Source organism: Leucoraja erinacea, chromosome 8, assembly GCF_028641065.1.
Source record: "Leucoraja erinacea ecotype New England chromosome 8, Leri_hhj_1, whole genome shotgun sequence".
Lineage (NCBI taxonomy): Eukaryota > Metazoa > Chordata > Chondrichthyes > Rajiformes > Rajidae > Leucoraja > Leucoraja erinaceus.
Window position 1 is genome coordinate 18,259,551 of NC_073384.1, and position 13,822 is coordinate 18,273,372.

Genomic DNA, 13,822 nt, shown 5'->3' on the forward strand with positions numbered 1-13,822 from the left:
TCATATGCTGAGAGAATGGAGCAGCTGGGCTTGTACACTTTGGAGTTTAGAAGGATGAGAGGGAATCTTATCGAAACATATAAGATTGTTAAGGGTTTGGACACTTTAGAGACAGGAAACATGTTCCCGATGTTGGGGGAGTCCAGAACCGGGCCCACAGTTTAAGAATAAGGAGTAAGCCATATAGAACGGAGACGAGGAAACACTTTTTCTAACAGAGAGGGGTGAGTCTGTGGAATTATCTGCCTCAAAAGGCGGTGGAGGCAGGTTCTCAGGATGCTTTCAAGAGAGCTAGAGAGGGCTCTTAAAAATAGCGGAGTCAGGGGATATGGGGAGAAGGCAGGAACGGGGTACTGATTGGGGATGATCAGCCAGGATCAAATTGAATGGCGGTGCTGGCTCGAAGGGCCGAATAGCCTTCTCCTGCACTTATTATCTATTTTGTGCATAAAAGTTTAATTTTTCTGTTGATGTTAAGGCTGCAAGGTGACTTGGATAGGTTGGGTGAGTGGGCAAATGCATGGCAGATGCAGTATAATGTGGATAAATGTGAGGTTATCCACTTTGGTGGCAAAAACAGGAAAGTAGACTTATCTGAATGGTGGCCGATTAGGAAAAGGGGAGATGCAACGAGACCTGGGTGTCATGGTACACCAGTCATTGAAAGTAGTAATGCAGGTGCAGCAGGCAGTGAAGAAAGCAAATGGTATGTTAGCATTCATAGCAAAAGGATTTGAGTATAAGAGCAGGGAGGATAAGAGGGAAGTCTTTTAGGACCGAGATGAGAAAATCATTTTTTACACAGAGAGTGGTGAATCTGTAGAATTCTCTGCCACAGAAGGTAGTTGAGGCCAGTTCATTGGCTATATTTAAGAGGGAGTTAGATGTGGCCCTTGTGGCTAAAGGGATCAGGGGTATGGAGAGAAGGCAGGGATGGGATACTGAATTAGATGATCAGCCATGATCATATCGAATGGCGGTGCAGGCTCGAAGGGCCTACTCCTGCACCTATTTTCTATGTTTCTATGTTTAACCAAAAATATTTGTCAGAGAGGACCAATTTAAATTTAGGGGTTGCTATCAGTACCTAAACTTTCCAACTAGTCAACCTCCGCCTTCTTCCCCCATGTATTTACCCACTTTGCTTTTGAAAGATGTTCCCACCATTGAATGATTGTCAAAATAATTGCAAACCATTTATTATGTCAGTGAAATACATTGGAGCAGACTACACTTTCACAAGTTTCTGCAGTTTCATTTTAAAAATAAATCCACAACGGCATTTAAAAAAAAGTTTTAACTGGAGCTGATGCTTGAATCTTGAACGTATCAACAATGGGTTAATCATTTAGCAAGCTGTCAAAAGTAGCCCCGGAATCCTTACTGCTGAATGATAAGCCAACACTGATGCAGTGTGCTGACTGGCCTCCTGTGTTGCAGTAAATGAATGGACAGAATATCTGATGAAACACAACTTCCTCCAGAAGAAGCCTCTCTGCAGCCGAACTGAGGGATATTTGAGGATTTGATTCCGAAAATTGTTTTCCACTTGCAAAAGTTCAATTATTTTCCACTCGCGTTCCACTCAATTAATCCACGTGACATGTCATGTCTCTTTTCTCCAGGTAGCTGCCTTCTGCATCTTACTAGGAGTTGTATATTTAAATCAGGCTTATCAAGCTGAAGGGGGTCTGGTAGAGTTTATTTGCTGAAAAGGGATCTTCTGCAGCGTTTTGCATTCACCCTCTGTTTCATCTACTCACAGAAATCATTTATCGTCAATTCCCAGTTTGCCATCAAGTGATTCTCATCGTGGTCTCTATCAAGGTCTTCACTCCAGTATCAGGTTTAGATATCGATACATAATCCAATTGGGTAATCTTCCATATTTGAAAAGATTATTTCTGAAGATTAAAATTTCTTATTAAAAGATCCAGATGCAACATTTCATTATCGGTACAAGCAGCAGATGCAAGATTTTCTTTGTTGGATGCAGCTGTGGGGTTAGCTTGATTCCAATTCTCTGGACAAGAGGCACTGTGGAACATCTTATCAAATTTTAAAGTAGGCAGCCTTTATCATTGAACAAGTCTTCCAATTATGCCCCTTGCAACACTCCTGTTATAATTTGATGATTGTCTGGTTTGGTCTCTGGGTTAGCTGTGTTCGTGAAAATTACTAAGTCCAGCAAAGAAAATCCATTTGATTTGCTGACTGCATCGTGGTATTTTCGATATTGCAACAAACTGAATCAAAGGCAAGCCTTCTGTGAGATGGGCCAGATAGGAAATAGGAGACCCAGGCAGTAAGAGGCGAGTTGGTTGGTTGTGGTTCTGGGGGAAAGAAAGTAGCAGGTAAATCAGTCTAAGGTAGACACAAAATGCTGGAGTGACTCAGCGGGGCAGGCAGCATATCTGGAGAAGGAATAGGTGACGTTTTGGGTCCTTCGATGTAAACCAGCATCCGCATTTCTTTCCTATACGTAGGTAAATCAGTCTATTGGCTCGCTGTAACCAATTACTTGTTAGGTTAGGGCAGGGAATGACTGATAACGCGGAAAAAATAATAATAAATCTTTTGATCTGGTCACTGGGGGAGGCGAGGAGCAGATTCTTGTCAACAGTGGTGGGAATAAATAGATGGGGAATACCCTGGGGTATTCAAATCGCTGGTTGTGGATCGAGCTAGTGTCAGAGGTCTTTCGGACGATATGGGCTTTGCAGGATTTTCTGGGAATAGATGGTCAGTGACGAAGCTGGCTGCTCCCCTCCCCTTAATTTGAAGCCACATTTCCCAGCCTTTGCCCCTGACCCCTCACTCGGTGATTTTCTCACCCCTCAGGCGTCTACCGGGTTTCTGCCTCTCCTCCCCCGCCCCCGCCCAACGCCCAGACCTTAACACCCTCCCCCTCACTCCTGGGCCTCTCACCTGGGGCGCTACTCGTCTCAGGCCTCCTCGGGCTTGTCGGGCGGTGGCCCGCACGGCTGCAGCATCTTCTCCATGAGGTTGAAGCGGACCCGGGCCTTGGTCTCGTTCTCAGCCACGGCGAAGTAGTTGAGCAAGTCGAAGTGGCCCATGTAGGAGGCGTACGAGTCGCGGTGCTGGTTGACCAGCCACTCCCACTTGGTGGTGTCGGCGTGGCCCGTACCGATGTACTTGGACTGCAGATGTTCCAACTGGCTGTGGATGTTGTAGCGGTCCGTCATGGCGCCGACTGCTGCCCCCTCGCTTCCCCTTGAAGTGGGCCTGGAAAATCAAGATGGCCGCGGTTACCATGGCCACCATCGGCCTGCTCTATTTAAACGCCCAACACACTGGAACTGTTCCCATCAATTACAGAACGGCATCCAATTCACTTTAACGGTAAAAATAAATACATCGGTAAATAAGGTTGTTTAAAAAAATGATTAATTTTAAGCGCATGCGTATTGAGAACGGACCGCGCTCACTTGATCTTGGGTGCCCCCTTGGGCTGGAAGACCGGCGAGGTGCGGGACTGCAAGGAACTTTCTCAATACCAACAAGGCACAACGTGCTGAAGTATTTCAAAGAAGGAACTGCAGATGCTGGAAAATCGAAGGTACACAAAAGTGCTGGAGAAACTCAGCGGGTGCAGCAGCATCGAAATAACTCAGCGAGTCGGGGAGCATCTCTCGATAAAATGGAAATGGCCTTTTGCGGCAGTAGGTTAATCACAGTGGTTCAAGATTGTCTGGGAGGCATGACAACATGTGTCATGACCATATTGGTGCTGGTCAAGATATATTCTCCATTAGTACGGGTGTCAGAGGTTATGGGGAGAAGGTAGGAGAATGGGGTTAGAAGGGATAGATAGGTCAGCTATGATTGAATGGCGGAGTAGACTTGATGGGCCCAATGGACTAATTCTACTACTATTTCTCATGACCTTGTGACCAGCTCGCGAAGCACTTTAAGATGGTGGATGTCAAAGCCAACACATAGCAGTCATTAAGGCAAGAAAGAGCAAAGTGCTGAAGTAACTCAGCAGGTCAGGTAGCATCTCTGGCGGACATATAAGTGACAGTTCAGATTTCTCTTCAGACTGTTGGGGAGAGAAGAAAGCTAGAAAAGAGGAGAGGTAGGACAAAGCGTGGCAGGCAATAGGTCAATTTAGGCGAAGGGGTTGGAACAAAGGCCAGAGATAAGAACTGAGGGAATGCTACGTTTCTTTTGTTTGCAGCCAGATGATAGCGGGCTTCTTAAAGTAGGTGGGGAACATAGATTGGTGTCGGAAGATGTTATTGAATACTCCTGCCAGCTGCTCGGTGCAGGTTCTGAGGTGCAAACTCCACACTGACAGCATCCATGGTCAGGATTGAACCTGGGCTCTTGGAGCTGTGTGACAGGAGCAGTATCTGTAGATCAGGGGGAATCGATGTATAGGTCAGGGGGACCAGTGTTTGGGATGTATTTTTATTTTCAGAGACCTTTCATAAGACCCCACACATGAGGCTGATCAACATGTTTGGCAGGCATACAATTGATGAGGAGAGGGTGAGGGTTGTAACCTACTAGCACGAATAGATAATTGTTCTTTTACCCAATATGGCATTTCACCCCCCCCCATCAAGAACCTCTGCCTGAAAAAATCTAAAATAACCTTCCTTTAAACATCCTTTGGGTAGCGAAGTGCTGCAATTAGTAGTCACTGCCTCAGAGCTCCAGCAACACTTGGGTTTGATCTAGACCCCAGGTGCTGTCTGTGTGGAATTAGCACACTCTACTTGTGACTGCATGGGTTTACTTCCACATCCTCCAGTTTTCTCCCACATCCCACAGATATGCAAATTAATAGGTTCATTGACACCTGTAAATTTCCCCAAAAGTTTGAGTGAGTGATAGAATCTGGGTTGGATGGGTTTTAAAGGGGATTAAGTAGAGGAATTGAATTGATGAGATTGATTTGATAATTACCATAGATGATGGTGGCAATGAAGGCATATGGCCCATTTGCTAGAGTTAGAATGGATAAGGGGGTGTCGGAATAATAAAGCTGGATGTGAGTGACAGCCAACCTCTTTATTAAAAGCTTGTTAACAAGGAGAACGTGTCAAGCTACAAACTTCTGAATTTAGCAAGCAGCCCTTTGATACCATACTTGTTTATGACTTGGCTGCAGTGAGTCAGGCAACATATATCAGGGGTTACCTAGTTATAACATAATGTGATTACACTACCTAGTTATCACAGTGATTACAAATGGCTAGGCATGTTTAATTTAGCATAGATATTTTACAGAGTTAGAGTTTCAATTCCCACAGTTCTATGATACGTATAAGCTTTGTGTGGTAAAGAGACTTAATCTGCAAACAGCAGTCGACATAAAATCCCACAGGGGATCGATTGTATACATAATTTTTTGAACCTTTCATAAGGCCACACACAGGAAATTGGTCAACATGGATACAGCGCATAGGATTTGGGAGATCGTTGTGGTGGTGTAATATACTGGCATGGATTGAAAATTGTTTATTTTCAATGGGGAGAAAGCAAAGAGCAGGAAAAAACAGGAGACATGCGAGCCCGCCAACACTGAGGCCTGGAGCAACAATCAATCTGCTGGAGGAACTCCTTGGGTCGAGCAGCATCTGTGGGGAGAATGGAATTGTCCCCGTTTTGGATCGAGAACCTGCATCACCATTGCATACTGTTGCAGCACAGCGAACAGCCCAGAGGTGCAGCCAGCAGAGCCACTGCCTCACATCACTACAGATCTAGGTTAGATTCTGACCTCGGGTCCTGTCTGTGTGGAGTCTGCACCTTCTCTCTGTAACCAGGTTAGTTTCCGCTAGGTGCTTTAGTTTCATCCCACATAAAGGATTATGCGGGTTGGTAGGTTGATTGGACATTATAAATTGTCCCCAGTGTGTGGTTGAATCTTCGGAGGGTTGAGAATTTGTGGAGACTGAAATGGATTGATAAAACAGATAAAAAATAGTAAAGACCCAGTGGGTCGATGGGCCTGTTTGCATACCGTATGTCTCTGACTGCGAGGTCTGCGCAAGGTATGGACCAATCAGTCAGGCAGACATGTCATCCTCTTGCAATGACATAACACTTGAAGGATGTGACTACTGTGGAGACGCTTCTAATTGCGCACTGAGTACCAAAAAAGGATTACCCACACGCACATGTGGTAGGCAGGAGTGGGCAACTCAGCCCCTCGAACTTGCTGCCCTATTTAAGAGGATCATGGTGTTGAATGTAATTTTTAACATAATTTCCATGTACCCCACCAATGGTTCACACGCCCCTCTGTTTATGAAGAATCTATCATCGGTCTGAACCTGCTCTAAGGGCTTGACATTGATCTTGACCTCAGGTGCTGCCTGTGTGGAGTTTGCACGGTCTCCCTCAGACCACGTGGGTTTCCTCCAGGTGCTCCGGTTTCCTACCATATCCCAAATATGTGTGGGTTGATAGGTTAATTGCTCGCTGTAAATTGTGCCTAATGTGTGGGTGATTGGTAGAATCTGGATTGAGTTGCTGTGAATGCGGGAGGAAAGATTAAAAGGGGATTAAATGGAGGAATGGAATCGATGAGATTGATTTAAGAATTGGCGTTAGCTTGATGGCCTGAATGGTCTCCTATATCTTGAGAAATATTAGAGTTACAAAGACTCACAATCTGCTGAGAGAAATAATTTCACAACTCTTTCATTTTAACTAGGCAATCCCTTTGTTTTAAATAATGACAGTGATTTATGAACAGCTTCTTCTCTACTGTTATCAGACCATTGAACTATAAGTAGGGTGCAGACACGATCTTCCAACCTATCTCATTGAGAACCTTGCACTTTTTCTCTAAATGTAATGCTATAATGCTTTAATACATATTCTGCACTCTGGTATTTTGCTCTTTGCATTTCCTGTAACACTTGTTTATGGCTCGATGGTACTCGGGTATAGTAAGATTTGATTGGAAAGTATACAAAGATTTTCACCGTATCTTGGTGCATGTGACAATAATAAACCAATCCAATAGACTTGTAATGAAGTGGAATCATCCTCTTCAGAAACATCCCTCTTCATCTAATGTCTCTCGCTCTTCAAATTGCAGCATTCACTCTCCGGTGGTTGGAAGAGTGCTACCTACATTGTAGTTAGTATATCTCTGTACAAAACTAGCTGCAAAGGTTGCACCACCAAGGCCAGTTCTGTCAGTTGTAAGAAGTTGGTCTGGGGAATGCCGGATTGAAATCGACTCAGCTTCGTGTTACACAAAGACCTCTGACTGTTGTCCACAAACCACATAACTGAGTTGTTGCTGTTTTAGGAATGGAAAGGGCATTGGGTGTGCCACACAAAAGACAGGAACATTCATTATTTGTGTTCAGTCTCCAAGCTGCATCAAAATTCTGGGGAAGTACTACATTGTTTATGTACGTGTGTGTGCAAGTAAAACCAGAAGCTGCACACATCACAGAAAGCGATCTCCATGTTTAAGCAACATTGTCGGGACAGATATCGGAGGCAAGGCATCGAGTCATGGAGCAAAATAGAAACTGCTGGAAACACTCAGCAGGTCAGACATCATCTGTGGAGAGAGAAACAATCAATCTTATGGGTCTGTTATCCTTTGTTAGAACCCCAAGCATTGACAATTTCTCTCTCGACAGATGCTGCTTGACTTGCTAAGTGTTTCTAGGAATTTCTGTTTTTGTTTCAGATTTACGGCATCTGCAATTTTTGGGGGATTTTCTTATACAGTCATAGAAACATAGAAAATAGGTGCAGGAGTAGGCCATTCGGCCCTTCGAGCCTGCACTGCCATTCAATATGATCATGGCTGATCATCCAACTCAGTATCCTGTACCTGCCCTCTCCATACCCCCTGATCCCTTTAGCCACAAGGGCCACATCTAACTCCCTCTTAAATATAGCCAATGAACTGGCCTCAACTACCTTCTGCGGCAGAAAATTCCAGAGATTCACCACTCTCTGTGTGAAAAATGTTTTCCTCATCTCGGTCCTAAAAGATTTCCCCCTTATCCTTAAACTGTGACTCCTTGTTCTGGACTTCCCCAACATCGGGAACAATCTTCCTGCATCTAGCCGGTCCAACCCCTTAAGAATTGTGCTAGTTTCTATAAGATCCCGCTCAATCTTCTAAATTCTAGTGGGTACAAGCCGAGTCTATCCAGTCTTTTTTCATATGAAAGTCCTGCCATCCCAGGATTCAGTCTGGTGAACCTTCTATGTACTCCCTCTATGGCAAGAATGTCTTTCCTCGGATTAGGAGACCAAAACTGTACGCAATACTCCAGGTGTGGTCTCACCAAGACCCTGTACAACTGCAGTAGAACCTCCCTGCTCCTATACTCAAATCCTTTCGCTATGAATGCTAACATACCATTCGCCTTCTTCACTGCCTGCTGCATCTGCATGCCTACTTTTAATGACTGGTGTACCATGACACCCAGGTCTCGTTGCATCTCCCCCTTTCCTAATCGGCCACCATTCAGATAATAGTCTACTTTCCTGTTTTTGCCACCAAAGTGGATAACCTCACATTTATCCACATTATACTGCATCTGCCATGCATTTGCCCACTCACTCAGCCTATCCAAGTCACCTTGCAGCCTCCTAGCATCCTCCACACAGCTAACACTGCCCCCCAGCTTCGTGTCATCCGCAAACTTGGAGATGTTGCATTCAATTCCCTCGTCCAAATCATTAATATATAGATAGATAGATAGATCCTTTATTGTCATTCAGACCTTACGGTCTGAACGAAACTATGTTGCCTGCAGTCATACACAGAATCAATAATAACAAAACATACAATAAACACCAATTAAACATCCACCACAGTGAGTTCACCAAGCACATCCTCACTGTGATGGAGGCAAAGTCTTAGTTTCCATCTCTTCCCTCCTTGTTCTCCCTCTGCGCTGAGGCGGTCGATCCAGGCCGGAGATGCCGCTCTCCAGTCCAGCGGACCTCCGTGGTGATGTCGCCGCTGCCGATAGCCGGAACGCCATCCCCGCTCCGAGACGGCCCGCCACAGTATCAGCTCCGGGCCGCCGCCCCAGCTCCAGGTCGATGCCCCAGCTCCAGGTCGCCGCCCCAGCTCCAGATCCTGCAGTCTCCGCACCGGGCCGCTGCCCCAGCTCCAGGCCGATGCCCCAGCTCCAGGTCGCTGCCCCAGCTCCAGGCCGCCGCGCCAGCTTCTGGTCCCGCAGTCGCTGCTCCAGGTCCCGCCGTCTCCGCTCCGGGCCGCTGCCCCAGCTCCAGATCCTGCAGTCTCCGCTCTGGGCCGCTGCCCCAGCTCCAGGCCGCTGCCCCAGCTCCGGGCCCCGCTGCATCAGCCCCAGGCCGCCGCCGAAAGCCAGAACGCCGCACCAGCAAGTCGGGCCACCGCTGCTCAGCCCCGAAGACGGCCAGCCTCTCGTTGGTAAGTCCTGGCTGGCTCTGCCTCCGGAGCCTCGGGGTCGGTCGCAGGCTGGAGGCCGCCAGCTCCGCCATTAGGCCTCAGCGCAGACGGAGGCAGAGAAGGGGGATACGACATGAAAAAGTCGCATTCCCCCGAAGGAAGAGACAGAGAACATGTTCCACCCCCTCTAACACAACCCAACAAACTAAAACTTAACCAAAACAAGACAAAAAAAACAACAGAAAAAAGTAAAGACAGACGGACTGCAGGCGAGCCGCAGCTGTTAACAGCGCCGCCACTTCCGGAATATCGTAAATAGCTGGGGTCCCAGCACTGAGCCTTGCTGTACCCCACTAGTCACTGCCTGCCTACTCCTACTCTTTGCTTCCTGTCTGCTAGCCAGTTCTCTATCCACATCAATACTGAACCCCCAATACTGTGTGCTTTAAGTTTGTATACTAATCTCTTATGTGGGACCTTGTCGAAAGCCTTCTGAAAGTCCAGATATAACACATCCACTGGTTCTCCCTTATCCACTCTACCAGTTACATCCTCAAAAAATTCTATATGATTCGTCAGACATGATTTACCTTTCATAAATCCATGCTGACTTTGTCCAATGATTTCACCACTTTCCAAATGTGCTGCTATCCCATCTTTAATAACAGATTCTAGCAGTTTCCCCACTACCGACGTTAGGCTAACTGGTCTGTAATTACCCGTTTTCCTTCTCCCTCCCTTTTTAAAAAGTGGGGTTACATTAGCTACCCTCCAATCCTCAGGAACTACTCCAGAATCTAAAGAGTATTGAAAAATTATCACTAATGCATCCACTATTTCTGGGGCTACTTCCTTAAGTACTCTGGTATGCAGCCTACCTGGCTCTTGGGATTTATTGGCCTTTAATCCATTCAATTTACCTAACACCACTTCCCGGCTAACCTGGATTTCACTCAGTTCCTCCATCTCATTTGACCCCCGGTCCCCTGCTATTTCCGGCAGATTATTTGTCTTCCTTAGTGAAGACAGAACCAAAGTAGTTATTCAATTGGTCTGCCATGTCCTTGTTCCCCATGATCAATTCCCCTATTTCTGACTGCAAGGGACCTACATTTGTTTTAACTAATCTTTTTCTCTTCACATATCTATAAAAACTTTTGCAGTCAGTTTTTATGTTCCCTGCCAGTTTTCTTTCATAATCTATTTTCCCTTTCCTAATTAAGCCCTTTGTCCTCCTCTGCTGGACTCTGAATTTCTCCTAGTCCTCTGGTAGGCTTCTTTTTCTGGCTAATTTTGTATGCTTCATAATTTCACACACAGAGTGGTGAATCTCTGGAATTCTCTGCCACAGAAGGTAGTTGAGGTCAGTTCATTGGCTATATTTAAGAGGGAGTTAGATGTGGCCCTTGTGGCTAAAGGGATCAGGGGGTATGGAGAGAAGGCAGGCACAGGATACTGAGTTGGATGATCAGTCATGATCATATTGAATGGCCTACTCCTGCACCTATTTTCTGTGTTTTCTATGTTTTGTTTTGATACTATCCCTGATTTCCCTTGTTATCCATGGATGCACTACCTTCCCTGATTTATTTTTTGCCAAACTGGGATGAACAATTGTAGTTCATCCATGCAGTCTTTAAAAGCCTTCCATTGCATATCCACCATCAACCCATTAAGAATCAATTGCCAGTCTATCTTGGCCAATTCACGTCTCATACCCTCAAAGTTACCTTTCTTTAAGTTTAGGACCCTTTCTAAATTAACAATGTCACTCTCCATCCTAATGAAGAACTCAACCATATTATGGTCACTCTTGCCCAAGGGGCTACGCACAACAAGACTGATAACTAACCCTTCCTCATTACTCAATACCCAATCTAGAATAGCCTACTCTCTCGTTGGTTCCTCTACATGTTGGTTTAGAAAACTATCCCGCATACATTCCAAGAAATCCTCTTCCTCAGCACCCTTGCCAATTTGATTCACCCAATCTATATGTAGATTGAAGTCACCCATTATAACTGTTTTACCTTTGTTGGATGCATTTCTAATGTCCTGTTTGATGCCATCCCCAACTCCACTACTACTAATAGTCGTGGGTTAGTGCAGTCTTGTCATTTGTATTCATATTCATTCAAGGGATATGGACTTTGCAGATGGAGCCAACATTTAATTGGCCATCCCTCATTGCTTTTGAGGTGGTGGTGTGTTGCCCTCTTGAACCACTGCAGTCCTTGAAGTGTGTGTACACCCGCAATGCTGTTAAGAGTGGAGATTGCAGGATTTTGATCCTGTAGTGAGTGAGTGAATGGTGATGTAATTTCCAAGTCAGGATGGCGTGTGGCTTGGAGGGCAACTTCCCAGGGGTGGTGTTCCTATGGTTTTGCTGTCCTCGTCCTTCTAGCTGGTCATGGCGGTGGGTTTGACAGGTGCTTGTAGAAGCCTCAAAGAAGTCTTGGTGCGTTCCTGTAGTGTATCTCACCATTCACTACCGGATTGCTATTTCTCCCACTCTCAACGTTTGTCTGAGAACCCTACAAGTTGGGCGCAATTTCAGTTACATTCGTTAAGGCCAGCCTCCTTGCATTCCATACATTGCTTTGAAACTCCACATCTTTTATTTACAATTGACGCAGACATCCTCGTGACAATCTGTTAGACCATCTTGCCAATCTTAGTTTCTCACATTTGGAAAAGCAGTAACTTAACAACGCAAGTATAATCAGTATGGCTTTGTGCAGGGGGAGGTCCTGTCTCACAAATGTGATTGAGTTTTTTGATGGTGAGGAAGGTGATTGATGAGATTAGGGCAGTGGATGTCTTCTATATAGACCTTAGTAAAGCATTTGACTAGGTCCCACAAGGTAATGTGTCCAGAATATTAAGTCACATAGGATCCTTTGTGAGTTGGTAAATTGGATATAAAATTGGCTTGGTCATTCATATAAGACAAGGAGTAGTGGTGGAGGGGTGTCTCTCTGACTGGAGGTCTGTGACCAGTGGTGTTTTGTAAGAATCAGTGCTGGAATCATTGATATGTTAATGGTTTAGATGAAAATGTAGGTGGTCTGATGTCAGATTGCAAGGGACATGAAAATTGGAATTGTGGATAGTGAGGAAGTTTGTCAAAGAATACAGCACAATATAAATCATTTGGAAAGTCAGGCAGAGAAATGGCATATGGAGTTTATTTCAGACAAGTCTGACCACTTTGAGAGGTCAAATATAAGACAAAAGTTTATAGTAAATGACAGGACCCTTAAGACCATTTATATACAGAGAGATTTTGGGGTGCATGTCTAAAGCTCTCAGAAAGTCTCAACAGGTGGATATAAAGAAGGCATATGGCATGCTTGCCTTCTGCATTGAATATAAACATTTGGATGTTATGCTGCAGCTATATAAAATGTGATTAGATAACATTTAGAGTTCTGGTTGCCTATTCCAGGAAGGATATTAAAGCTTCAGAAAGGATGCAGTAGAGATTTACCATGATGTTGTCTGGTTGAGAAAGTATAAATTATAAGAAGAGGTTTTTTTTCTTTTTGAGCATTAAGAGGCGAGGTTTAACCTGATAAAAGTTTATAACAGTATGAGGGATATGGATAGGGCAGATATTCAGAGTATTATTAACAGGGTGGAAAAGTCAAATATTAGAAGACAGAAGCTTAAGTTTAAAGGGGGAAAGTTTAAAGAAGATTTATGAGGAAATTGTGCATTTCTATTTGTATGTAGGATGTGATTGCACTGTGCTGAAGAGATTCACCAGGATGTTTCTCTTTTGACGAGCCATAATCATTCATAGACTATACAGGATGGAAACAGGCCATCAACTCAACTCGCCCATGCTAATCAAGTTGCCTAACCGATGTTAGTTCCAGTTACCTGCACCTGGACCATATCTCTCCAAACTTTTATTATCCATGTATCTGTCAAAGTTTGAGTTAAAGGTCGTGGTCGTACATTCATCACCCTGGCAGCTCGTTCCGTATATCCTCCACCCACTGTGTGCAAACGTTGCCACTTGGATCCCATTTAAATCTTTCCCCTCTCATTTCACACCCATACCCTTAAAATTGTAGACTCACCCACCCTGTGGAAAAAAACTCAGCTTATCTATGCTCCTCACGATTTTGTAATTTTACATAGTATTTTATATAGAGAGCGGTAGGTGCCTGGAACATTGAGAGTTGGTCGAAGAAGATGAACATGCAGAGAATAGTGGGTAGTCACAAAATGCTGGAGTAACTCAGCGGGGGAGGCAACATCTATGGAGAGACGTTTCGTGTCGAGACCCTTCTTCAGACTGATGTCAGGGAAGGGGGCGGGACAAAGATAGAATGTAGGCGAAGACAGTAAGGCTAGTCGGAGAACTGGGAAGGGGAAGGAGAGAGAAAGCAAGGGCTATCTGAAGTTAGAGAAATC

General features: G+C 44.9%; 1 protein-coding gene across 2 annotated transcripts; it reads right to left on the reverse strand.

Moving 5' to 3' along the window:
* Positions 1–1,171: 1,171 nt before the first annotated feature.
* On the reverse strand, positions 1,172–3,206 carry sf3b5 (splicing factor 3b, subunit 5). Of its 2 annotated transcripts, none has more exons than XM_055639119.1 (2): positions 2,929–3,206; positions 1,172–1,904 (listed from the first exon to the last, which is right to left on the reverse strand). In XM_055639119.1, the coding sequence occupies exon 1, from the start codon at positions 3,204–3,206 to the stop codon at positions 2,946–2,948; it is 261 nt and encodes an 86-aa protein (XP_055495094.1). In that variant the 3' UTR covers positions 1,172–1,904; positions 2,929–2,945. The 2 variants fall into 2 exon arrangements, with proteins under 2 accessions (XP_055495094.1, XP_055495093.1); XM_055639118.1 differs by having other exon boundaries at positions 1,172–2,333.
* Positions 3,207–13,822: the final 10,616 nt, after the last annotated feature.